Below are 27,396 nucleotides of genomic sequence, written 5' to 3' on the forward strand. Positions count from 1 at the left end.
TCATGGCTGGATTGGCTGTTAAATTTTTGCCATTTCTTTGTAATAATGCTAAAAAAAGTTTGCCTTCATGTTGTGTGTGTTGTGTGCTGATGATGCTTCCTGTTCTACCCCTGTCATATCTTTCATTGACTGATTTTTCCTTATTGTTTCTCTCCCTCTGCCTCTCCAAAATTCGGGCAAAAGGAGTGGAGCATCTAGTTCATTACTTCAGAGACACTGCGTGGTATAGTACTGCCTGTCTTTTCTATAAAACATCCTCTCAACCCCTTCCTCTCTGTTTGCATGGTCTCGTATTCTGTGCTGTGAGGACAGCCCATCTGCATTGTTCATTCTGTTTTCATGAAGCCGACTTTCTTCAAACCTCTTTTTGTATTTCATTCTCTTCTGTCAAGCCCACTGTGTCTTTCATTCTCTCTTATCTGTTTGACCAACCCATATAATTTTGTGAAATCTAAGTTTACATCTGTTACTTCCAGAGTTGGAGACATGACCAATACCAGACTCCTTAGCCTTGTCTCATTGTTTATACATAGGTATTATGTAACGTTTACGATGCAAAAACAATTTTTGTATGTTTAATAGATACTAAAACGTACAGTGAATTGACAGTATCTAAAAACTAAATATTACTACATATTTACAGCTAAAGAAACTATAAAATATTTACAAATATATTATATCATAAATATATTTGTATAGATAAATTGTACAAATGTAATAGATATATTTTAAATTTATTAACCCTATCCCCAAACCTAAACATAACCACTTCAGAGTATAAAAATAATATATAAAATGTAACGGACACAAAAATGTACAATGACAGTTTTGATTTCAGTATACCATTAAATAGATGTTTGAGCCGCTAATCCCACACATACTGTACATCTAAAACTAACCCTAACCATTTTTCTATACAGTAAAAAGATAAACATAACAGATAAGTGTAATCACCATAATTTATGGTCAAAAAATTACGATTTGCTACATTTGCAGGCCTCTCAGAAGGAAACAATAGTTTTGTGTGAGGTAAAGAGCAGAATTTAAGTTGTTAATAGCTGGAAATGTTATCTCGATCCCCTTTGTGATGATGCAGGCAAGAGTGTTTGATATCACTAATGTAAAACCTTTGTCCTAACACTTCTTGAGAGGCAATTTTTTTAAAATTCGTAACAACTACAAGATTTGACGAAAATCATTAAATAAAGGCTTGAATTTGGGTCTGTTCCTGACAAAAAGCAATCATGGATTACTTTTATGATTTTATGTTGTTTTTTCATGTATTTTTGAGGGTGTATTTTTATGGATTTTTAAAATACACTATGTTTAACAATTTGATCTCTGGGAACCCATGAACCATTGTCTGTATGGTTTTCACCTAATCTCCGATCAATTGTATACATTTGTTGACATTTAATGAAACAATTGTATAGTAAAAAGGAAGAGGTGTAGTTATTAGTCTAGTATTGGCCTGATTAATCAAGCTCTCCATAAAACAAACAAGCACTACAATTTAACAAAATAACACATTATAAAGATACTTAGGGCCATATTTTAACAATCTTAAGTGCATGGTTGAAAGCGCATGGCGCAAGTGCAGTTAGGGCGTGTCCAAATCCACTTTTGCTAGTTAAACAACGGAAAAATGGTCGGCGTGCCAGACACATAGTCTAAATGAGTTGTCTCTATTCTCTTAATGAGTAATGGGTGTGTTTTGGGCTTTACGTTCAATAAACCAATCTCCCATTCCCTTTAACTGCCAGTTGCAGTCGCGCCATGGCGGATTCCCTATTTACATGACGGAATTTGATAGTGGAAAGACCAAATGGAAATGGATCTGCTCGTGGGCGAGGTTAAAGCGCGCAAGCAGAACATCTACAGGACAGGCCGGATTCCACCATATCTTTATGTACAAAATAATAATCTTTTACATTGTAATCCTTTTATTTTTAATATTTGGCATGTTTGTGGGCTGCTGTACGTCCCTGTCTGTGTAATAAGAAGTGTACGCGCGTTGTGGAACCGCCTATAGGCGCACATTACTAACGCGTTCTTTAAATAACAAAAAATATATAATGCGCTATTGACTTTAGACCAGGTTTCAGTTGGTCAATGGCACAGTCTATTTCTGTTGCCTCAAAATAACAACTCGCCATCAATGTGCCTGACCACACCTATGGGCGAACAGATGGGGCAAATGCTTTGCTATTTAAACAACGGGTGAAAATGACAACTGCGTCGGGGCTGAAACTAGCAAAAAACACTTGCTGCATTGCGCCAGGTGTATGATAGGGCCCTTCATATTTAATGGTATTAGATGATTTGTTAATTGCTTTTAATAGATTACACTTTCAATAAAACATTTGCAGATGGTATGTAAAAGGAGATTTTGCGTGTTTGAGCTGCATTTTCACTGCATTTACCATTGTGGTGTTTCCAGCGCTTTGAAAAAGTGAAGTATTTTGCAAAGTAATTGGTTCAATTGGTTTAAAGTTTCAAAAAGCTTTGTTTCACCTATCACTTACATTTTATGCAAAACACATATGAATACTCCTGAGATTATGGACTCCCATAGGCCCTGTTTAAACCTGGTATTAAGTTGTGTTTTGGTCGATTGGATGACAAATGGATGACACAAAATACATGTGTAAACGGGGTAGTCGAAAACACATTTGACCAGATAGCTTTCGTAGTGAAGATGCTCATGTGGTCGAATGTGTTCAAACAGCCACAAAAGGCTGCCTTCTCTCCGTCTACTGACCTAATGTGTAAACATTATAGGAAGTGCGCTAGCCAGAAGGGATTTAAACTTTGTTGGCTAGAGACCCAAGTTTAGTTTAGTTCTCTCACCATTCCTGATTTCTAACATGCACTGACTTAAAAAGAAGAAGGTATGAACACTAATGAACACTGATCTTAGCAGTTTATGCAACCGGCCCCATGTGTAATCAGGGGCTTAGACTGAGGACCAAACCAATAACAGATCCCTAAAGACCCAAACCTCTAGCAGATCTTCTTATTTGAGTAGTTCTCTTACGAGAGATACTCTCGTACTGCGTAGAATACGCTAGGGGAAAATCCTTTTCCACGAGAATACTGAAGCCAAAAAATTATCCTTTAATTTTGTATTAATGTAAAACGCGTTGCGGCAGCATACAGACATAGGCGAGGCAGCTCGCGCGCCTATTGGCTGGTCTGCTGGCAACTGCTTAAGCCTATCGAGCGAGACCTAGAGTGACGTCAGACCCAATGAGGGCGCTTTGCGCCCTCTGCGTCACGTCCCGCCGAAACGGGCGTGGCTTAGGTCTATAAATACCGCTCGCAGGCATTATTTCTCTGATTTTTCATCCTTCAGCGAAGCAACTCACATCGCTGGATCCGAGAAGAAGCCGCGCTGTTGAAGAAGCACCTCAGCGGGACGAGTCGACGAAGCTGCCGGCCGCGCCGCCTTCATCGCCTTCCTGCTGCGCTATCCAGCGCCCATATCCTTTTATTGCACTGTGTGTGTGTGTTCGCCGGCTCGACTCACACTGTCTAAAAGAGCTGCGTCTTTTTCAAGATGCCTGCTTGTGGCTCGTGCAGAGCCGCACTCAGCGACGGGGACCGCCATGTCATCTGCGCTTCCTGCCTGGGTCAAGAACATGCAGCTCTCGCGCTCGCTGATGGCGGCTGCCATCACTGCGAGCTGTTGCCATTAGCGACTCTGAGGACTCGCTTGGCACTGTTCAACGAGACTGCGCCCACACCTGCTGTTGTGCCGCGCCGTAAAAAGCGCCGCGCTCAGCGAATCCCGGAGCCCTCTCTCAGCCGTCAAAGCTCGCCGGTGCGCCCGCCTGCTTCTCCGGTTTCATCAGCTTCACTTTCGGACGGACAGCGGCCGCGGTCTGCCGCCGCTTCGGTCGATGACGCTGATGAGATCGACGCGCTGCTTCGAGAGGGGGATTCCTGCTCTCTCATAGCATCAGGCAGTGAGGATTGGGCGGGCTCTGAGGATCCCGCCCCCCCTGCCCGTGCTTCTACGGGAAAGAGAGCGAGCATTGAGGCGGAGCTCATGCGCGTGCTCACTCAGGCCACGGCGAGCCTCGGCCTCGAGTGGATTACGCCTGAGCAGCCTGCTCACAACCGGCTGGACGGCTACTTCCTGCCTGGGGAGCGCGTTTCACCTGCATCCAAGCCAGCGCCTTTTCTTCCTGAGCTTCATGAAGAAGTCGCTAAATCTTGGGGCTCCCCTTTTTCGGCCAGGACACGGTCCTCTGTCTCTTTGGCATTCTCCGCTGTCGACGACGCAAAGAACAGAGGCTACCACTCCCTGCCGCCGGTCGAAGAGGCTATTGCAGCGCACTTATGCCCGCCCTCTGCTGGACGGCGTGCTAAGATGGCGCTGCCCTCAAAAGCCTGCCGCACGACGTCATCCCTGCTCCGCCGCGCTTTCTCCGCCGCCGGGCAGGCCGCGTCAGCGTTGCACACCATGGCCACGCTCCAGATATACCAGGCCGATCTCCTCCGCCAGCTGGACGAGAGAGGACCTGATGCAATCTGCGTGCCGGACTTGAGGAGCGCTACAGACCTCGCTCTTCGCGCCACCAAGTCAGCAGCACAGGCCATTGGACGGAGCATGGCCTCGCTCACCGTGTCTGAGAGACATCTGTGGCTTACAAAGGCTCAGGGGGGTTTGTATTGGCTACGGATCAAGATTATGGTTGGGACAATGAATCCAAGAGGGGAACGCGCGTACAAGGTACTGACTTTCAGTTTTTACTTTAAAGCCGCTGGTTCATCAAGAAAAATGGAATTGTCGCGCATTGAGTTTCGTTCTTGTGTATTTATGTTTGAACATTTGATTAACGACTTATGGCTGAACAATTGAACCCACTGGAGATAAGAGAAAATGGGGAATATAAAATATATGATTTGGATGTAGATTTGGATTCAGAAAGGCATGTGCGCAACCATAATTTAATTCCGTGCAAATATTATAGTGAAAACGAATTCAATTTAAATGTTAAACTAGACAATAATTTTTCACTTGTCCATTTTAATTGTAGAAGTCTTTATACAAACCTTAATAAAATTATAGATTATTTAAATACATTAAAAAGTCAGTTTGATATAATCGCTTTTTCTGAAACATGGTTAAATGCGGCCAAAGGTTATGATTTGGGAATTGATGGATATAGTTTGTATCATGTTGACAGACAGGGAAAACGAGGAGGAGGTGTGGCATTGTGTGTTAAAGAAACATATACTTGTAAGATTGTTGAAGGAATGTCTGTGGCTATTGAAGGTCTTCTAGAATGTGTGGCGGTGGAGATTGAGTTGGAAACAAAGCAAAAAGTAATTATAGCTTGTGTGTACAGAGCACAAGGCTCAAATGTAGAAGTATTTAAAGATAAACTCACTGAACTTGTAGATTGTACAATGTTAAATAAGACCATGTGGTTATGTGGTGATGTTAATGTTGATTTAATGAACCCACAAGGTAAAACAGTAACCCATGATTTTTTAAATGAAATGTACAGTAGAGGTATGTTTCCAGTGATATCACAACCCAGTAGAGTGACACGGACAACTTCAACATTGATTGATAATATTTTTATCAATAATATTGACATTACTTTCCATAGTGGTCTGCTATTATGTGATAGCAGTGATCACTTACCAGTTTTCATTGTTTGTGGCCTAAAAATCGGTAAGAAAATTAGTGATGTTGATAAAGTTAAACACACTCGAATTCGGACAGAGAAAGAAATAGGCTCATTTAGGAAGGATCTGATTAACCAAGATTGGAGTCAAGTTTTTTTAGAGGATATTAATAATGCTTATGAGGTTTTTCTGAATATATTTGTAACCCTTTATAATAAAAATTGTCCCTTAAAAATGGGTAAAGTGAATAAATTCAATAAAAAACCATGGATAACCAACGGGTTACAGAAGGCCTGTAAAAAGAAAAACAAACTATACCGAGACTTTATAAAATACAAGTCTAGTAATCATGAAATTAAATATAAAAGATATAAGAATAAGTTAATAACTATAATGCGACAGGCCAAAAAAGACTATTATAAAAACAAACTATATGAAAACAAGACTAATATTAAAGAAACTTGGAAAATTTTAAACAAGGTTATGAAGCCAAATTCTCAGAGTAAAAATTTACCTGAGTATTTTGAGCACAAAGGAAAGGTTATTAATAATGGAACAGATATTGCAGATGAGTTTAATTCCTTCTTTGTCAATGTCGGACCTAATATCGCGAAAAGACTTGAAAAATCCAATCATGTTGCGTGGTGTAGTAGTGCGACAGTAGGTAGTAGAATTTTACAGTCAATGTTTCTCAATGAAGTCACCGAATCTGAAATTTTAGATATTGTGAGAAAGTGTAAAACTAAAACTTCTTGTGATGGTGATGGAATAGATATGAGTATTGTAAAAAAAACGATAGATTGCATACTTCAACCTTTAACTTATATTTTCAATCTTTCTTTTAGTTCAGGTGTTTTTCTTCAAAAGATGAAGATTGCGAAGATAATACCTATTTTTAAAAAAGGAGATAAACACGAGTTTAATAATTATCGACCCGTTTCAATACTTTCACAGTTTTCTAAAATAATAGAAAAATGGTTTACTTCTAAATTAGATTTATTTTTGGAAAAAAATGATTTACTTTTTGATTATCAATACGGATTTCGATCCAATAGATCAACTGCTGCTGCACTAATTCATTTAACTGAAGAAATTCTTGCTGCAATGGACAAAAAACAGTATTTTGTAAGTATATTTCTGGACCTACAGAAAGCGTTTGACACCGTCAACCATAACCTATTGTTGACAAAATTACAACACTATGGATTAAGGGGTCAGACATATAAATGGCTTGAAAGTTATTTAAGTAATAGAAGCCAATATGTTCAATTTAAAAATCATAACTCGGACTGTAAAACTGTTGTATGCGGAATTCCCCAGGGTTCTGTAATAGGCCCTAAACTTTTTATATTATTTATTAATGATATATTTGAGGCTTCCAAAGACATTAATTTTTTGTTGTTTGCTGATGACACAACAGTGTTCAAGACTGGGACAGATTTAAATGAATTAATGGTCATTATTGAAAGGGAAATGACAGAATTAAAGAAATGGTTTGATTGTAATAAATTGTTTTTAAATTGGGATAAGACAAATTATATGGTTTTTGGAAATAAGGGAAAACAGGGATGCCCAAAATTAGTTATTGAGGATGTAAATATTCAACGTGTTTCAGAAATCAAATTTTTGGGAGTTATCCTAGACAGCAAACTTAGTTGGAAGCCTCATATCGAGTATATCAAAGGTAAAGTTAGTAAAAATATTGGTATTCTTTATAAGGTTAAACACATATTGGATGAAGCTTCATTACAGCTTCTATATTTAACCTTAATTGTTCCATATTTAACATATTGCATCGAAGTGTGGGGTAATGCATGCACCAGTTATACAGAAAGGCTGTTCTTATTGCAGAAGAAAGCGATAAGAATTGTGACTTACAAAGGTTTACGAGACCACACAAATAAACTGTTTATAAAATTGCAGACCTTGAAATTTAAAGAGTTGGTCAAATTTAAAATACTACAAATTATGTGGAGAGTGAAAAATAATTTGGTGCCAATACATATTCAAAACAAATTCATGCTAATTACTGACAGTAATAATAGAAGAAAAGGCAATTTTTGTGTACCATATTCACGCACCTCACAAAAACAAAAAGGGTTTCTTGTAATTGGGATCAATTTATGGAACTCTTTGGACATTGTGCAAAAATCATGTAACACGATTGTTCAGTTCAATAAAATGTATAAAAAAAATGTACTTAGAAAATACGAAGGTAGAGAAGTATAAGAACCAATGTTTGACAAATTTGAAATTAATTATTTAGATGTGAAGTAATATTGCACCTCGATAGAGGGAATAAAAATAAATAAACAAATAAATAAATAAAAAACGGCGAGCCATCTGTTTTGTGTCGGTTCAGATTATTGAAAAAAGGGGCATGAAATTATAAGACTAGGTCTTCCTCATGCTCCTATTCAGCATTGAATGTTATTATTTTGTTGATGTGATTATTATTGTGTCTGTAATAACATCATGACTGAATAAAGAACTTGATCTTGAACTTGAACTTGAACTTAAGCTCTCTGACATGACTGAGTCAGAACGCACCGCGTTCCTCGACGCGCCGCTTTCCCCTGCCGGCCTCTTCGGAACCTCGGTCAAAGATTTCGCCGATAGGTTCGCTGAGGTGCAGAAAGCGACTCAGGCCATGAAGCACTTCCTCCCGAAGCGCTCCGGTTCTGCAGCAGGCCGTGCGAAACGTCTGCTCAGAGCTCACAGCCTAAGCCTCCGCCCGCCGCCTCCTCTTCTCAACGCCGCCAAACCCAGAGCTCGAGACCGCGCTCTCGCTCATCCGGCCGCCGCCCCGCCCCGCGTGGCCCGCGGCAGAAGGTTGCGTTGAAGCCAGAGGCCCCGAAATCGTCCTAGCATGCCTAGGAATGCCTAGAAAAAATGCCCACTACTCAGTGCCCATTCCTACACACAAGCACAGCCCTTCACACAGGGCCCGCGCAGATAAAATCGACTCAGATCGATTGCGCTTCAAATGGAGCAAAAGTGCCCACTACCCAGTGCCCACTAACGCTACTTCCCACATGTCTCACGGTCCCTGTAAATACAGGACCAGTATGCATATGCTCTGCTCATGCGAGCAATGCTGTAAAGGTGGTGTATGTGCCCGCTGCTCTGCGCCCACGCCCACACACAGACACGAAACTAGCCCAGCCCTCCTCCTCTCAGCTAAACACTGCGGAGGAGTCGAGCGCGGGCATTCTGCCCGCTGTTATCAGCGCGCCCCCTGCCTCAGATGTCATGAGCGCGACGCTTATGTCACAGCACACAAAAGCCGCTGTATCGCGAGCCGATCAGAGCGTGCTTCGCATCCAGCCCCTAGCTACTCGCGCACCTGCGTGGGAAAAGCTTCCCGGGGTTTCGAGATGGGTGCTGAACATCATAAAAGAAGGCTATTCGCTGCAGTTTCGCCGACGCCCTCGCCGCTTCATGGCGCGCGTCGAGACCACGGTAGAATCGAAAGTAGCTCATTTACTTCGAGCCGAGATTTTGAAACTGTTGAGCAAAGGGGCTATAGAACCCCTATCTCAAGCTCAAAGCGAGGGGGGGCTTTACAGCAGATACTTCCTGGTGCCCAAAAAAGACGGGGGTCTCAGACCCATACTAGATCTGCGGCAGCTGAACAGAGCGCTTATGAAGCGCCAGTTCAGGATGCTCACAACCAGAAAAATCCTCGCACACGTCCGCCAGGGGGACTGGTTTGTGTCAATAGATCTAAAGGACGCGTATTTTCAAATACAGATAGCGTCACGTCACAGGCGATTTTTGAGATTCGCCTTCGAGGGCCAGGCATATCAGTACACAGTCCTGCCTTTCGGCTTGTCCCTGGCACCCCGTACATTTACGAAGTGCATGGACGCAGCGCTCGCACCCCTCAGATTACGGGGCATACGAGTGCTGAACTATCTGGACGACTGGCTGATTCTAGCCCAATCTCACTCAGAGCTCGTAGAGCACAGGACCATTTTACTCAATCACCTCGAGAATCTCGGTCTCGCAGTGAACTGGGAAAAGAGCTCGCTTTTCCCCAGACAGATTATATCTTTTCTGGGAATAGAGCTGAACTCGCTGCTAATGACAGCACGCCTGTCATCTCAGCGCACACTGGACATTCGGCGCGCAGCCGGCTCGTTCCGCTGCGGCGCGATAGTCCCTCTCAAAGCTTTTCAAAGGATGCTCGGTCTGATGGCCTCAGCATCTTCAGTTCTCCAGTTGGGCCTTCTGCGCATGCGCCCACTGCAGTTCTGGCTCAGAAAGAGAGTACCACGCTCAGCGTGGGCCTCCGGTCAGCTTCGCGTCAAGGTCAATCAAGCATGCATTGCAGCTTTGAAACCTTGGGAGGCAAAAGACTGGTACCAATCAGGTGTAAGCCTGGGGACTTCCTCGAGAGTGATGGTGGTGTCCACGGACGCATCCACCTCGGGATGGGGAGCGCTGCTCGAGGGCAGACCGCTTTTTGGCCAATGGTCAAAGCAGGAGAAGCTCTTACATATCAACTGCCTCGAAATGTTGGCAGTGAGCAAAGCGCTCACGCGCTTTTGTCCCCTCATAAAGGGACACCACGTGCTAATACGTTCAGACAACAGTGGTGTCCTACATAAGTCACCAGGGCGGCCTCAGGTCCCTGACTCTGTACAGGCTAACCAGGCGCCTCCTGATATGGGCCCGCAGCAACCTGCTCTCGCTGAGAGCAGCGCACGTGCCAGGGCTCCTAAATATAGGACCAGACAGACTGTCCAGGAACCAGGTTCCGACAGGAGAATGGTCTTTGCACCCACAGACAGTCCAGCTGCTGTGGAAGAAATTCGGCAGAGCGGAAGTAGACCTGTTCGCGTCTCAGGAAAACGCTCACTGTCCAGAATTTTTCTCGAAGAGCAAGGACGCGCTGACCCACGAGTGGCCTCGCCGTCCTCTCTACGCTTTTCCCCCCGTCTCCCTCCTGACTCAGGTGGTAGAACGCGTCAGGGAAGAAGGATGCTCAGTGCTGCTTGTAGCCCCACTTTGGATGAGCCAACCTTGGTTCCCAATTGTGATGCAGTTAGCGAGCACCGCCCCGTGGCCAGTGCCTCTGAGGAGGGATCTCCTCTCTCAAGCCAACGGCTCGATTTGGCATCCTCACCCAGAGCTGTGGTCCCTCCATGTGTGGGCCATCAACGGGTACCCGCTGGCCTCCCACAGGGAGTGTTAAACACTATCACACAGGCCAGAGCTCCGTCTACGCAACGTCTCTATGCCTCAAAATGGTCAGTGTTCTCTAGCTGGTGCACAGCTCGTGGTGTGTCACCCCTGCATTGCGGTGTGACGGAGGTTCTTTCCTTCCTACAGGAGCTGTTGGATAAGGGCAGGTCCCCTTCCACGCTCAAAGTCTATGTAGCGGCCATAGCAGTGTTCTCTTCGACCACGCTCGGCCAGTCTATTGGAAGGAACGATTTAGTCATTAGCTTCCTTCGGGGAGCTAAGAGACTGAATCCTCCCAGACCTCCCACAGTCCCTATATGGGACCTTTCTACGGTACTGGAAGCCATGAAAGGTCATCCATTTGAGCCCTTGCAGGAGATTGATCTTAAACACCTGTCTTTCAAGACGGCGTTTCTTCTGGCTCTCGCTTCAGTGAAGCGCATAGGGGACTTACACGCGCTCTCAGTAAGCACGACGTGCATGGAATTTGGGCCGAATGACTCTAGAGTTATACTCAAACCTAAGCACGGTTATGTTCCTAAATCCCTCAATACACCGTTCAGAGCACAGGTCATTTCCCTGTCTGCCCTGCCGGTCACTGAAGGAAATATGGACGAAAGCTCCCTTTGCCCAGTCAGGGCGTTAAGAGCTTATGTGTCTCGCTCGTCTGTTTTCAGACAGACGGAGCAGCTCTTTGTTTCGTTCAGTGGGCGTTCTAAGGGACTAGCCGCTTCGAAACAGACCCTATCCAGATGGGTAGTGGACGCAATAGCGCTAGCTTACACAACCAAGGGCATGCAGTGCCCGCTGGGTGTCAAAGCGCACTCCACGAGAAGCATGGCTTCATCGTGGGCATGGTCAAGTGGGATTGCCTTGCAAGATATTTGTATGGCGGCAGGCTGGGCCTCTCCGTCTACATTTATAAGGTTTTACAACCTAGAGGTTCCCGCACTACAGGCCAGACTACTGTCGGTCTAGTATGGCCAAAATCTCATAACAGGCGCTGTCAGTTATGCAGCCATTGAGTATTGCAATCCTTGCTCTATGCTGCTATAAAGAAGATAGTGGCTAACCCCCCTCTCTTCCAGGATTCCCTGTGAGTCCCCTGGGTGATTATGTACTGTATGAACTCCGGGCTGTCGCCCTTGAGTCTATGGTATCAGATCCCAGCACGCACGGCGTTTTACAGTAGGTTCCCCTAGCGTATTCTACGCAGTACGAGAGTATCTCTCGTAAGAGAACGTACTCGGTTACTAACGTAACCTCGGTTCTCTCTAGAGAGAGGAACGAGTACTGCGTATCCTGCCGTGCCTGCACGTGCTCTGGTTGCTTCGACTATGAAAAACCAGAGAAATAATGCCTGCGAGCGGTATTTATAGACCTAAGCCACGCCCGTTTCGTATGCTGTATGCTGCCGCAACGCGTTTTACATTAATACAAAATTAAAGGATAATTTTTTGGCTTCAGTATTCTCGTGGAAAAGGATTTTCCCCTAGCGTATTCTACGCAGTACTCGTTCCTCTCTCTAGAGAGAACCGAGGTTACGTCAGTAACCAGGTACGTTTTAAAAGCAATGGCCTAACTTTGAGTGCTGCCACCTAGTGGACTGTGCAGATGATGAAATTGACATCATGAATATAGTGGCCAATGAACTTAGACACCTTGAGGCCAAGATCCAGACCAAAATGTCCAAGAACCACAATGTCCATTTTAAATGGGGAAAGTGCCAAAAAATGTATTCCATCATTCATTTCAAACATTGTACCTCTGACTGTAAGCTCAGACCAAGACAACAAGTAATTAGAGAAACACCTAGTCCAAGGCTGTATTTATGTGGTTCTGATATGTCTCAAGACCAAGACTGCAACTTAGCTTTCTACACAATTAGTGCTTTTTTTGTTTGGCATTTTGCAAATTGCAAGGTACTACATTTTTTTTTATGTCAAATGTAAAAAAATACCATGCCGAAGATTTGAAATCAGTCAACGAGACGCAACAAGGCAGCTGAGTGGTAGAAAGGGCAGATAAAACAAATATGTTGATTTTTATACATTTGCCCTCAGCTCACTGAAAAGCAGTGCTGTAAAAGCCTAATATGGAATTATTTGGCATTCAGAAAAAAACAAAATGCTAACCTGCAGATCTGTCAGTCAGCAAACAATGCCACAAGAAATGCCGCTTCAGGAGGGAATACATCAAACCATGCAAACCAAATGTCCTGTGCTCATTCCAAATTATACAATGATACAAGTCATAGACAAGTGTGCATGATAACATTCAAAATATTGTTGAAAGTTATATTTTATTGCAGCATTTTGATTCACTAGTTCTTCACTTGACATTTGAGTGCTGATATGTCCTGAATGATGCCATTGGTACACCAATCAAACTAAATATTGTATTTGGACTTGAAGTTGAAGTTTTAATTATGCTGAAATGCTTAAAAACATGCAACGGATTTGGTAACGGCATGATTCACTGATTTTCAGCTCATCAGTCATCTAAGGTGGTTCATTTGTTGCCTGCTATTATATCGATTTAGTACTGAGGTAGCAAAGCTTGGTATTGTACTAAAGCATTTTTTTTTTTTTAATCAGAGCAACCGTAATAAAAGCAACCGCAAGAATGAAAGACTGGCTTTACCAAAAAATCTCGAATGAAAAAAGTCTTCATTAATATGAAATTTCATATTTTATTTTCACGTCGCCATTTGCTGAAGTGATTAGAGAAAATCCCGAGCACACCTTTTGTCTAATGAAAGAGCACACCTTTTGTCTAATGAAAACTTAATTTCTCATATCAAAGCCATTCTGTCTTCATGTATTTCTTACTTAGTTCTTCTTTTTTTCTGGAAGTGGTGATATTAGTGATGTTATGGTTATTATAATACTATATTAGATTATTCAACATCTTCCTTCACATTTCTCATCTTTTTTTTTTTTTTGTATAAGTAGGGAATGTGGAGTACATGGGCCGTGAGGATTAATTATGTGCTTTTATATTCTGCAGTTCGTTCATCACACACCTCTTTTAAACAAAACTGAAGATTCCCTTGTTATTTCTGCCTTAAGAAAGAGACATTAATGTCTGTATATTCTAATTATTTGGAATGCTCCGCACTGGTGTAGCTAGAGGTGGTAGGTTATCATTATGAAAATGCATGTTTTGAGTCAATTTAGGTGTGAGTACATGAACATTAACAAAACAGCAGCACCTCTGGCATCATCCATAATGATGTATTTCATGGGAAAAAAGTTTTCCAACTATGAGAAAGTCATTTGCAGAGAACTGGTGGCCTTTTTTATATTTGGGGAATCTTTTGGCAGTTCTCTTCATTTCACTCACCAATTTGATTACACTTTAGTGAATCAAAGAATCACCTTCTTTACTTCTTTTCTCCACCTGTCTGTCTACTTTTCCCTCCCTCCATAGATTCTTTCTGCTCCAGAACTTGTCACCTTCTCTCAGATGTCTTGTTTTAATTCTTGGTGAGCTCTCATAAATTATGTATGAAACAACTGGGAGTCCTCACACAGCTCCGCTAAGACTTTCTCTGAGGTTTTGACAGGGTTGCAGGTGTTCTCGGGTTAGCCCGATTGAGACTTCACCTCTCTAGACAAACCCCTCACTGCTGTCTCGTCCATTCTGAACCCCAAACTGTGGAAAAAACGTCAAAGGATTATATTTTTGAGAAGAACTCTGGGACCTGGAATTAGCACAAAACAGGGAGATGGGCTCAGTCAATAAAACAAGCACACTACACTGCATTATATGGAAGATGGTGTCCATTAGAGGGCGCTGTGGACCAGGAAATACTTCCTGAGGATCTGAGGAAACACTGTTGGGGTTGCATGTGGCATACACATGTTTGTGAACTTGAGGAGATAATGGAGATTTGCTGTGGACCAATAATGAACATTTTGTCATTTACTTGCATGTTCGTATACAATAGCTTAGCTTTGTGTGAACGAATCATTCTTTTGAGTCAGATCTTTTCAGTGTTAAAAGCATGTGTAATAGCAAGGTAATAGCACGTAAATGGCTCAAATCGAAACTACTGCGGGTTTGCCACTTAAAGGGTTAGTTCACACAAAAATGAACGCCCATATTCACACAACAACATTCACTCTCATTTCAACTCAACACGCATGCATCTTGGTGCTCTCTAAACGTGCGTTGGAGATTAATATATTGTAAATAAAGTGGGAAATGATGTTTTTTTTGCACAAACAAAGCACTCACATTACTTCATAAAATTGAGGTTAAACCACTGGAGTCACATGGATTACTTTAATGATGTCTTTACCAGGGGGGTAATCCAGCACCCGGAAAGCGTACCATCCCCGGGGGCCGCCATTGGCTAACAAGCCATCACCTGCTGTTAGCATCCCATTGAATCCCATTCATTTTGGCGTCACTTTGACAGCGAATAACTTTACATCTGAGGCGTTTAAAGACTCTATTTGTCCATTGTTTATTTCTAAAGAAACACGACAATGTATAAAATGCTCCATTACCTTGTATCTTACGTTATGGCCCCGTAGAAGCAGTTTTTGTAAAAATAGTTTAACGATTGCGTCATAACCACGCGACTCTCTGGAAATTACCGTATAGACAGGAGGAGAAGCTCACAGTCAATCGGGGGGACATGGAGGCATAAAGTCCGATAAAGTCAAGGGAGAAGCCCATAGAGAGTCATAAAGTTGCTCCTGCTCCTAGCTCATGGACAGCTCCTACTCATGCTCTCTGTCTCTGCAAGATTCGGAAGGGAATGATTCAGATTTCTCTTGGCACAGCTACAAGAAGACTTACAACTGTCAGACAGGTTGCTCACGTCACATCTACGTCATCAAGCTCATTTTGAGTCTGCGCAGTACGCTCAGCCATCAGGAAGTGAGTGCTTCCAATTTGCTTCACTTTTCTCCGTTGAAGTCTATGGGGTCGTTGTGTCCATTTCTTTTACTGTCTATGGTCTTTACTTACTTTCTGAGGCTTGAAAGTGGTAGTTGCATAGACTGTCAATGGAGGGTCAGAAAGCTCTTTCATTAAAAAGATCTTCATTTGTGTTCCAAAGAAGAACAAATGTCTTACGGGTTTGGAACGACATGAGGGTGAGAAAGTAATGACAGAATTTATTTTTTTTGGGCGAATTAACTCTTTAAGCACAATAGAAATCTTGCTGACAGCTATTATTCTAATTACAAATAAATGCAATAAAAAACTAATAAAAATAGAAAATACAAATAAACTGTAAACAAATGAGTTCTCCCTAGCAGGAAATGTAAATCTTAACAGAAACAGTAATAGAGTCCTGCAGGGGTGAGGTTTTTTAAAAAAAATCAAAAATCCCAGAAATTTGTTAGAATTTTAGCACTTCTGGTTCCATCATCCTTAAGTTAATTGTTTTTTTGAATGTTATTTTGGTTGAATGTCTAAAATAAGGTCTGTAGTTAACACAAGTTCAAGTTTTTTTTTATTCTACGACATAAAATACATCAGTAATACCCTCTTGTACCCTTGTCTTGAAAAAGGCGGTTTCTAACAACTGATTACTAGTTCAAACTAAACGGACATTTCAGAGATACTGTATACAGTCATTCATATCACTTATTAGTTATTACACAGCATTGCGCCACATAAATAATTATGGGGATAAGATATATTAATTTCAGATTAAACTGTTTAAAATCGTACCTGTTTGTGTCTCATAATCCAACAGTGTACAAAACAATAGTCACAAAATGGCAGCAGATGCGTTTGTATGAAACAAGAGAGCGCGAGTCCACGATACTGGATGGCATAATTAAATAACTGTACACAAACTAAGTTTTAATATTTCATTAGCTCACCAAACACAAAATTTTCACGAAGAAAAACTGTTCCCAGCAGGCGTATAGCACTGCTGACTTCAGTGACCCGGATGAGCCTGCGTTATCTGCTTTGAGCGGTTGTTATCTGGGAATAACTTACCGCTGGATGGCGCTGTTGACCAATCAGAATCAAGTATTCCACAGAGCCATGTAACTCAACCCATGACTTCAATCTTTTAAAGTAGGTAATCGTGGTAACTTGTGCATGCTATTTGTAAAAGGATAACATTATGTACCATTACGCTCCGTTTGCATGGAATAAATGCCAGCCATGGAAAATAATTCACCAGTGCCAATCAACCAGCACAGCAGACATCAAAGACTGAGCTAACAATAGCACTGTACTCCAGCACCTCAATGTCCTGCATAGCACAGAAGCCTTGCATCACATGGAATAATTCACTTTGAGATGGATGTGATGGCTTTAGCATCAAGATTATGTGTATATTTCTTGTGATCCTGAATTTGAAATATTAAATAGGAGGCATAAATCTTTCTATGTACCTTCCTTAGAAAAACTCCTTTGCCCTACTTTGGATGTTTTGCTTTGTGACAATGCTAGTTTCTCTAATTTAGACGCTTTTGGGTAAGTCGTAAGTTGTTAACTTGAATTGCATTCTTGTTTGTCAGTCTGAGAGATGCGCTCGAGTGCATGTACTGCTTTGACAGTGACCTCACCACCTCATGTGTAAGTCTACATCATTACTAATAAGTGTGGAGAGGCTGATCTCCACTTCGCCAAGAACTGTAAGGATCAAAGCCTCTCAGACAGCTTGTTGTGTGGATGCTTCAGTCTGTCTCACTCAAGTCTGAGTTAACACCCAGAGCAGGTTCGTCTGAAGCTGTGTGGCTGCAGCTGAGGATAGTGTCTCATAAAGCATGAACGATATAAAAGTTTTAAACATTAAACAACACTGAGAGTTGCTTTTTGGTACTATTGGTTATCTGGAAATATCAACACTGATAGTTTTTATTTTTTAATTGAAGTGACATTAAGAGAGAAAAGCCAAGGTGTTTATACAGTAAGCATTATCCTTCCATATAGTCATGGAACAATAAGAATTAAAGGGATAGCATTATTAGTATTATAATATTTTGTCATCATTTACTCACCCTCATGTCATTCCAAACCTGTATGCCTTTTTTTTTCTGCTGGGAAAACATATTGTTACATTATAACAACAGTTTTTGTTGCCATTGACTTCCATTGTATGGAGAGGAAAAAAAAACAGCAAGACATTTCTCAAATTATTTTCTTTTATTTATAGTTAGATCTATATTGTATTTATTATTTTGTGTCGGAGTGTGTCACAGTGTCTCAGGCACACATCTGAGCATATAATGTAGTTTCTCATGTACCCAGATGCTCATGTTATGTATTCTGTCTATATATATATATATATATATATATATATATATATATATATAAATTTTTTTTTACTTTTTAAAACTCATTCTAAGGGACAGAACAAGTCCCGTAATCGAAGAATCAGCCTACTATGATCATTATGAAATTAGAGCAAACAAATGTTCAATAATTGCTTATTTTTCTCTCTCTCTTTAATAGCTTCAGATACTACAGACTCCCAGAATCTTACCCAACAAGCTCCACAACCATGAAGGACTGTCAAGTCCAACCTCAACAGAGGCCCATTGTGACAGTTTGGATGCCCAGCTTAGTCACCACCCACTGAGGCCCACGTCCTGCTCTCCAGACCTACAAAGTCCCATCACTGTCGAGACTACCCTAAATTGTACTTTACCAACGGTAACTATATCTGCTGATAGCACTGCTGCCTCCTCTTCCAGAACTTCTCAGAGCTCTGATCCTGCTGAGCTCGGCCTCGCGAGCAGCCAGCTTAAAATCAATGAGCCAGCAAGGCCACCAGCTTCTGCTAGCTTTTGCTGTAAGCTAGAGAAAGGTATACAAAAACTTCCTGTAAGAAGAAGCAGTTTTTCAACCCTACAGCCACCCACCTATACTAAGAAAGCTTCAACACTCATCAAGCCCCAGGAATTACAGCAGGTCAGTGGGCTCAATGGGGCCCTAGGTAGGGTAGGAGCCACAGGTCTATCCAGAACAAGACATCAACTTTTACCAGCTTCTGGACTACCCTGCATTAACCCAGCCCGACAGACTACCATGGACACCACCACTGTGTCACCAATATGTAACAAAAAAAATCAAGGGTGCAGACAGTCTCTATTTATCAGAAAGATGGAGAGCAGTTTGCCCAGAGCTCGTGCTCCCCTTCAGCCCAAACATTCCCGCCTTCCTAAGCCAAAGGCGCTTTCTTCTCTCCCAAACCCTCAACAAGGTCAAACAATAACCTCCCCCGCTCTGCCTTCTCATATGCTTTCACAATTCTAGGTTAGCCAAGCAAAGCTTGGGGCATCTCACCAGAGTGTACAAAAGCTGCTTCATAATGCCCTGCTTGTAAAGAACCAGTCAAGTATGTTGACTGATATTAAGGTATTCTTTAAGACAAAGCCATGCTGCTTTGCTTGATCTGCGGGGCTCCAAACAAATAACGCACTCTGTGTTACCCTGTAAATTAGGAATTCCATGAAAAAAGTGATTCTCCACTGTAGCTCCATGGTAAACACTACTCATGGTTTGTATTAAAATTATCTCAGTGAATAAATGTAATATATCTTGAACACAGGAGGTAATTTAGCAAGATACCTGATCACTTCTACTTCCTTTTTACCCACAATAATCAATTCAGTTTTTCTGGGCTTGCTGGTACTATAAAAAAGTAAAAGAAAACTATAAACAAGTCTTACTGTCTACTACTTTTTACATCCCTGCAGTACAAATATGCAAGCCTACCAACACAGATTTGCTTCCTTTTGGCTGATCTTACCAGTTATTCTTACTATGTACAAAACTTGAAACAGATAACCACTATTTTTTTCTGAATAATGCACTAAGTTGTAAGAGACAATATTGTCTGTCTTGTACTTATGCACCTTGCATAAGATATTGCTTCTCTGATAGATTAGTAAGGCGCCATGATGACGACTGAAACCAAGCAGAGGATCGTTATTGCTCCTGCATCGATTTTTTATTGTTGTTTTGCTCTTTTGTTGAGAGAGACTTGCATTTTCCTGTCTTAACTACCACCAAATGTGGTATGTGTGCCGCGTGGGCCATGATGCAGGGTGCCCATTGAGATTTTCAGAGTCGTCTCCTCGAATTACTTCTCTACCCATCTCTCTCCTTTGTTCTTTTCTGCTAGCGTGAAGATTGTGTCCTGCATGAATTGGCCTCCCACCACCATACCTAATGAGTGCAAGTTCTGGATCTTAACAACAGAATGTGTTGTAAGTCCTTGAACATAATGTGAAATGCAAAAAATTTAAATTAAATTCTGGCTGTGAGGAACATTGGCCTATACAGTGAGGGAGTTAGAAGTGGTTGACATGGTTACTGTAAAGTTATTTCAAAGTACGGGATGTTTGAAAATTATTAGCAATCTTGTTGGTCCTGGACCACATTACTCAGATGTAAGGTATGTTAAACCAGGGCCTAAAATAGACATTACATGGCATAGTTGGGGTGAACTGCGCTTGATTGTGAATTGCAGGAATCAAGGGATGCTGTGTGCACATACTTGCAGTCAAACCATTTTAGCAAAATTAAATAGATAAACACAGTTATTCAAGAACAAATCATAGAACAAGGAAATTACTAGCTGGCCCCCCAAACCTCACTACCACCTGGGTCACGACACCAATGCAACAGGTTATGCCTGACTAGTTCCAAGTGAGTCTTGAACTGGCAACAGCCGGCATAGGAGGTGTGTATCATCAGTTGCTAGTGCACTTCTTTAGGAAAGGGAAGTGAGGTTTACTGCACAGCTTTTACTAGCTGGCCTCTTGTTACACCCATGTCATACCTGATTATAATGTTAATTTAATTATATTCAATGCCACACTCATCAGTTTCTTTTTAGCTTTCTTATTTATTGTTATCAAAAATTAGGAAAAGTTATTTATTTTTATTATTATTTATAGATTTAATTTATTTTAGAATAATTTTTAGTCGACTAGTAATCGTTAATTTAAGCCATTAGTCGACTAACCGCACATTTATATTAATTTAATTACTTAAATATATAGGCCTACTTGAAGAATACTAAACCATAATGAGCGTTTAATATATATATATATAGGCGGAATATTGCCTATTACACGCTCAAGCTAATGTATAAAGCTTGCCGCAAACCACCGGCAAAAGTAAAGATTATTAATGTCTCCGAAAAAAATTGCAAAGGAGTCATTTTAAATATTTATTAATAAACTATTTTTTTTTCCTCTGTCAGTGTCGGCTGAAAAGATGAAGTTGACGATGCTGACTTGCCATCTCCATAGTATAGTGGACGCACCTTTAGAGAGAAATGCACCTTTCATACGGATTGCATAATCAGAGAGTATTTTTTTTTTCAATTTGAATTGGTACATTTAAAAGTAGACATTTCAAGCTGTCTATAGATATATTTATCATGTCTGACTGTGAGCCAAGTTTCGGTTCATTTTTGTGACGCGCTCCAGTTCACGGAGACCAGGATGGCAGAAAGCGCTTCGTGTTGGTTGTCTTTATTTTACAAAGGCACAACATTTTCTTGTTATTTAATTGTGAGTTTACACAAATGCAAGAAGACCCTTTACAATATTACTCTTATCTGTATGACTAAAAATTTAGTATTTTAAGTAGTTTCCGCTGTTGTCAGGAAATTATTGCAAGTGATTGTGCCGGCGCCTCCATGTCATAGTAATCGCACTAATACTTTACCTTTCACACTCCCCACAAACACTTGAATATGCGCCTAATAATAGGACACATTTTTTTAGGTTAACGTTAGATCAAGCAACCAGGTAATGTTGCTACCTACATGTTTCAAATGGTAAGCCGTATTTGAGGTCAATGAATGATAGGCGAACGTTTGGATTTCCTGCCCGACATACTGTAATTATGACAAGGACCAGCCGTTAACGATCTGTCCCTCACGGACTGCACAACTTTGCTACAAGTTTTTTTTTTTTGTTGGTCTTTTTGACTAACCGACTACAATTTGGTCACATTTGGTAACATTTAGTTTACAATTAGGGGGCAGCCCTTATTTTTAGTTGGTTTGTTAAACAAATGACCAGTTCCCCTGTTCTTATAGTCTCTACTCCAAGTTTCCAAAATTAAAAGATCCCACTTTCTCTGCTCTTGTAGTTTAGTCTCGTGAAAAATAAAGTGTCCAAGCTTTGCAGCAGCAGCCCCCTGCTTTCATTCCATGTTTATTCACATCAAGATTCAGTCTGTCTGGTTACCTTACCAAACACTGCAGTACATGGTTAGCACACCCACTGACTTATCTGGTGTGAATCCATCAGGCCCTTCAATCAGCACTATCTTGCCTGACTGCTTGCTACATATACAACTGCAAGTCAAAGAGTTTATCCCCTGCATGCCAATTCATCTTATTTCATTTATCTCAGCTATCCTTTGCCACTTCTACATGCATGCAGGTATCTTAATGAGGCTGTTGATATGGCATCCACCTTGCATAAGACACTGTAGATGTTAAAAAGGGTTTAATGATACAGATCTTTAATAAGGTGGAGATGAACCTGATGCAAAGGCTAGATTAGTCCCAAACCCTCACTCTAATCCCTAAATCCTCCTCAATGTACACTCGCCTCATAAAATGCTGCCATCGCTACCTCTACTCTCCACTCTTGGCCTCAGCTATTACTGTAGATATATTTGAGTGAGATGCCGAAATCTCTTCTGAAGAACCCTAGATGAGATGAGGTGTTCTTTTTCTGAAGTGTTTTGGAGTGAATATGATCTCTGTCGATGGAGGATAGTGAAACCCTTTCTGAAGGCTCAAGGAAACTCTAACATCTTATCTTTTTCATATACTACTGAAAAAACGCAGCCAGTGAAAGATATAGTGGTCCTTTCCTACATAAACATGAAGCAAGTAGCTGTAAAGATTCTGATTATGAATATCATTAATGGTTAATAGATAAGTATTATCAAAGCTTCTTACCAGAGTGTGTAGTACAAGTATGGTTTATCACTTTAACTGTTAACATGTTACACTAACCAGGCCCGTCGCGACAAGGCAAGCAAACCAAGCAATTGCTTGGGGCCCCAATGGCTCCATGTCCATTTTGCTTGGGGCCCCCAAATTCCTTCAAACGGCCCTGACACTAACCTTTGCCAGCCACAAATATTCACACTATTTTTGTCTTTATTTGGAACACTATAATTGTAAGCCTGTTTATTGTTTTATCATTTCAAACCTAACTTATTTTTGTGAAATGTTTGGCTTGGCTACTTATTTTGATATTTTGTTATTTTAATTCATGACATTCATACATTTTTAAATGTGGCTTAATTCCACAAATACATTGGAACCAAAGAAATTAAATTTAAGACATTTTATTTACATTGCTGCAATGATTTGGAGAGGAAAAAAGGAACAAAGATACACAAACAATCAGAGTTTGAATCAGAGTTTTTGTCTCACTCTCATGCTCATCTTGTTTATTGTCTGCACTCTTAATATTCCATTTAATTTTTTACATAATTATACTTAAAAATGGACAAAAATCTTGGTAGCCTCATAGTGCAATGCTTGTCGTGTTCAGAGAAGAATTTGATCCAGCTAAGGCAAAGCGGGCTGGAGTGTGACTGAAAAATTCGACCTCTACCTGCAGGCTTTTGTAGGTGGGAGCATGACAAAATATATTTTTTGCAGGAGTGAGTAGAATCTCACAGGAACAGGCTTGAGCAGGTCTGAAAAATTGTTAAGGGGTACACTACTGTCTTTACAACGATATAAAGGTCTAAGAACTAAAAACTAATGTCTATGACTTCACTTTTATTTTAAGTCTGTATAAAAGTCAAACTTATTGTGCGTCTGTGGCCTCATCATCTATTTGAATATGTGTATTACTTGAAACATTGTCTTTGTAGCTATAAAATAATTGGGCTCATGTCTTTAGAGGTAATAACTATAACTAACACTAGTTTATTAGGGAGATTAGGGTTTCAACTTCTAATTTCTTTTGTCTCATTTGTAGCATGCAACGTTGAAGAAACAATACCATTGTGTCATTATGTCTCCCTGTAGTATCAGATATACAGTATAGTATCATATGCAGCATAATCATAACGCCATCAAGATTAATTTGCTCTTTTAGTACTGTTTTTTATTGGCCTTTATGTTGTATGGCATCTGTTTACTTGATTTTTGCTACATACACTTTAACTGTATGAAACATTGCACTGCCCTATAATGTAAAATTTTGTTCAAACTTAATTTATTTGTGCATTTACAAGTGTGTGTGTGTGTGTATGTGTGTGTGTGTGTGTGTGTGTGTGTGAGAGATACAGATAAAGTTAATCAGATATGCACTTTACTTGTAAAGACAAGAGATGAGAGATGTTTTCATGTGCTTTACATCTTTCCATGAGGCTGAGTGTCCAAGAACTCTTAATAAAGACCGCAAAAAGCTACTGCAAGTATGTGTTTGTGTGCACTTCACAGAACTATGAAAAAAGTAAAGTACATATCTTACTGGGAGTTATTTTCCAATGTTTGAAGGTCTGAATATTTGTGTCCAACAAATTATGAATGTAAGGCCTACTGAGGGGGACAGAATAGGAACTCTGAGTGACAGTTACAGTAAAATTAAAAAGGTTCAAATTACTAGAGAGGACTGGCAAGAAAGTACAGTGATGAGCTTGGGATGTTGACATCCATTTACCCCACTGATCTATATAAATGACTGGATTGCTCATTGCGTTCTAAACTGCCAACAGGTGGTGAAGCCACCAGCAGTGTTCGGCCATCTTACGATTCCCATGCCGACTGAGGACATCATTGACTTACAACCAAAACATTGACCTAAAATCATCATGTTCAGCGTATCAGTCGCACATGAATAGTTTAAGATATATGCATGAACATTAATTGATATTTAGAACATTATCTGATATGTTTATGGTCTTTTTTGGCAGGATAAGCGATATATAGAAATCGTTAAGTTAGGTGTGTCTACTGCACACATAACTGACCTAACACAAAATAGATTTCTTTATGTACGTTATTATGCAGAAAATATTAAGCATGAACATATATCTGGGATAATTACCAGAAATTGTTTTGAATATACATTAAATATTACAATACACACAATCTCCTATTACTAAATTTCACTATTGCTCGGAGCGACAAAATTTTGGCCTCCCATTTACTGCCATTATAAAGCTTGGATTAGTCAGGACATTTTTTAATATAACTCTGATTGTATTCGTCTGAAAAAAAGAATGCCAAATGCACCTAGGATGGCTTGAGGGTGAGTCCGACAGACCCTGAGGCGATAGCCCACAAGGGAGGGAGGAGCCAAGTTGGAGTAGAGGCTGATGTCAACTGGGGGGCGACCAATGGAGTGACATTGCTTGCGCTGAAGGCCGATGTTGCAGTGACGAATTTCTGAGGTGGAGCCAGAGTGTGACAGAGGCGAGGCCGAAGGGAAGGAGGAGCCTGCTGCAGCCATAGAGGTGGAGGAAAGGAGCATAGCAGAAGATCCGCAAGTCCATGGTGGAGTGATGACTGACCAAGGGGCAGCCGGTGGGATGAGGGAACCTGGTGGTGTCGAAAGGCTGAGGGTGTCTGGTGGAGCCGAAGGTGGGAGGAGCCAAGGCGTAGCTGACAGGTCGACAAGCCAAGACGGAGCGAGGTGATCCTAGACCGGAGGCGGAGCCACAAGATCCACTCACTCAGGTGCTGATGGAGTTTGCTCGACCTGCGGCTCGATGTCACAGCATTGCATCACATGAGATGGCGAATGGCTGCAAACACGATTCTTCCTGTGTTCTGGAACGGGGGTAGACACTCTCCGGACACCGGATGAGAGCATCCCTCCAGTTAAGTCCAGAGGTGTCTAGGAGGTCTACAGGGCGATGATAATTAGCCCCAATCCAGGACAATGACTTCAGGGTCTCATCATCGGAGGGGCTGGTGATGGAAAGAAGACAGAAGTTCTGGGTAAAACTCTAAACTTTGAGTAGAAAACTCTGGGTAGAAAATCCATGCTCTCACGAGCGATCACAGCGAATTTGGCTGCAAAATCCATTTTTTTGGGTCAGTCAATCTGTCAGCAGGAAGACGAAGGTAAACAGGATCCAATACGAAGTGATTTAAGTAAAACAATAAACACAGGAACAGAAAGAAGGTTTAACAATGTGTGAAACGGGTAGACACACACAACATGCAAACATCAACTGAGAACTGAAAGGTGAAACAGAGCAACTTAAATATACAGTGATTATGAGATAAAAAAAACAGGTGTGATGATCTGATGAGTGTCCATGACAACTGATGACTGGCGAGAAAGTGTGACACGAAACACTTTACAAAAATGGTCCGTCATTAATAGGTAACTATGCAGGAAGTAACTGAGGATAAATAAGTAGAACAACATTGGGTGTTTCTCAAATGCAAGGCTTCATCCTACGAAGGCTGCATTTCTTGGCTGCCACGTCATCAAATGTTGCTGAAGGCTATCTCAATTTGAAGGATCCTTAGAAGGCAGCCTCCTCCTTTCGGGCTGTTTTGAAGGATGCATCGGATGTATCCTTTGCGGCCTTAAATCACCCACAATCCTTTGCACACATTTCAATTTACGAAAATGAACGGATGGAAAAAAAGTCGGTGGGGTTAATTATGAAATGTAACACAAAAACAATGTTTTCGGACATAAAAGTGTTGATGTTATCTTTTTAGTTTTGCTCTAAATTAATCACTAACATTAAACTGCCAATAATGTAAGCCACTGGGAGACCACAGATGACCGTCATTTCACTGTAGTGCATTATTTAATAGAAAGCCAGTTAATATAAATATTTGTAATGCAAAGTATTTTTCCAAAATTAATTTTTAATAGTATTCATGCCGTGACGACGGAGGCGAGAGCATGTGTTACATAGCCATGCACACTTACTAGACAGACACATTCTAGCGTTTAATGCTGAGGAGGACTCTAGTCTATAAGCCTCAGAACGACTGGACTAGGAAGGATTCAGACTCACTAGGAGCCTTCTGTTTGAGAAGCACCCAATAACTTCTGCTACTACTATTAACTAAATTGGAAAAAAGATTAACTAATCAGTAAATAAAAGCAATTTTAGAACTAAGATAGTTCCTTATTAGATAATCAAAAAATACTGAATGAGATTAGTTCAGCCTCATTAAGAACTATGACAAATAATGAAGAATTGCCAATTAATTAATAATCCCAATATTAACATGTCTTAGAAATGTGAGAAATTGTCTTTTTTACTCTAAACGTGGTCATAAAATGCATTACTAAGTGTTATTCATTCTTCAAGAACTAGTGATCTGGACCATTATTTTAAAGTGAAAAACATTGTTCACTTTAAAACAATGGTCCAAATCAGTAGTTTTTAAAGATTATTTTGTGATTGTTCAAACAGCCTTCTCCAGGTTGGTAGCAATAATACAGAGGTGATGAAAAACACTTCTAAGAAAAAAAAAAAAAAAACGATTCTCAAAATGTAGGCCATGTGGAGAGAAAGAGGTCCAGGTTGTTTTATGTGGTTATGTCACTGACTCCCTTTTGAAAATTCAGACACACACTGAAGCCAGGCTAACTACCTGTT

General features: G+C 41.0%; 1 protein-coding gene across 3 annotated transcripts in view; it reads left to right on the top strand.

Annotated features, from left to right (window-relative positions):
- Positions 1 to 19,456, top strand: part of ccser2b (coiled-coil serine-rich protein 2b) — a 93,882-nt gene extending 74,426 nt beyond the window's left edge. Inside the window, exons 11-12 of one of the 3 annotated variants that reach the window (XM_081392136.1) lie at positions 184 to 223; positions 18,271 to 18,509. In XM_081392136.1, the coding sequence (XP_081248262.1) occupies positions 184 to 223; positions 18,271 to 18,397 (167 nt within the window). In that variant the 3' untranslated portion in view covers positions 18,398 to 18,509. Of the gene's footprint in view, positions 1 to 183; positions 458 to 18,270 lie in introns of those variants that run through there. The other 2 variants (XM_081392137.1, XM_081392135.1) reach the window with 2 other exon arrangements.
- The last annotated feature ends 7,940 nt before the right edge of the window (positions 19,457 to 27,396 follow it).

Source organism: Scardinius erythrophthalmus, assembly GCF_964197995.2.
Source record: "Scardinius erythrophthalmus genome assembly, chromosome: 18".
Classification (NCBI taxonomy): Eukaryota; Metazoa; Chordata; class Actinopteri; order Cypriniformes; family Leuciscidae; genus Scardinius; species Scardinius erythrophthalmus.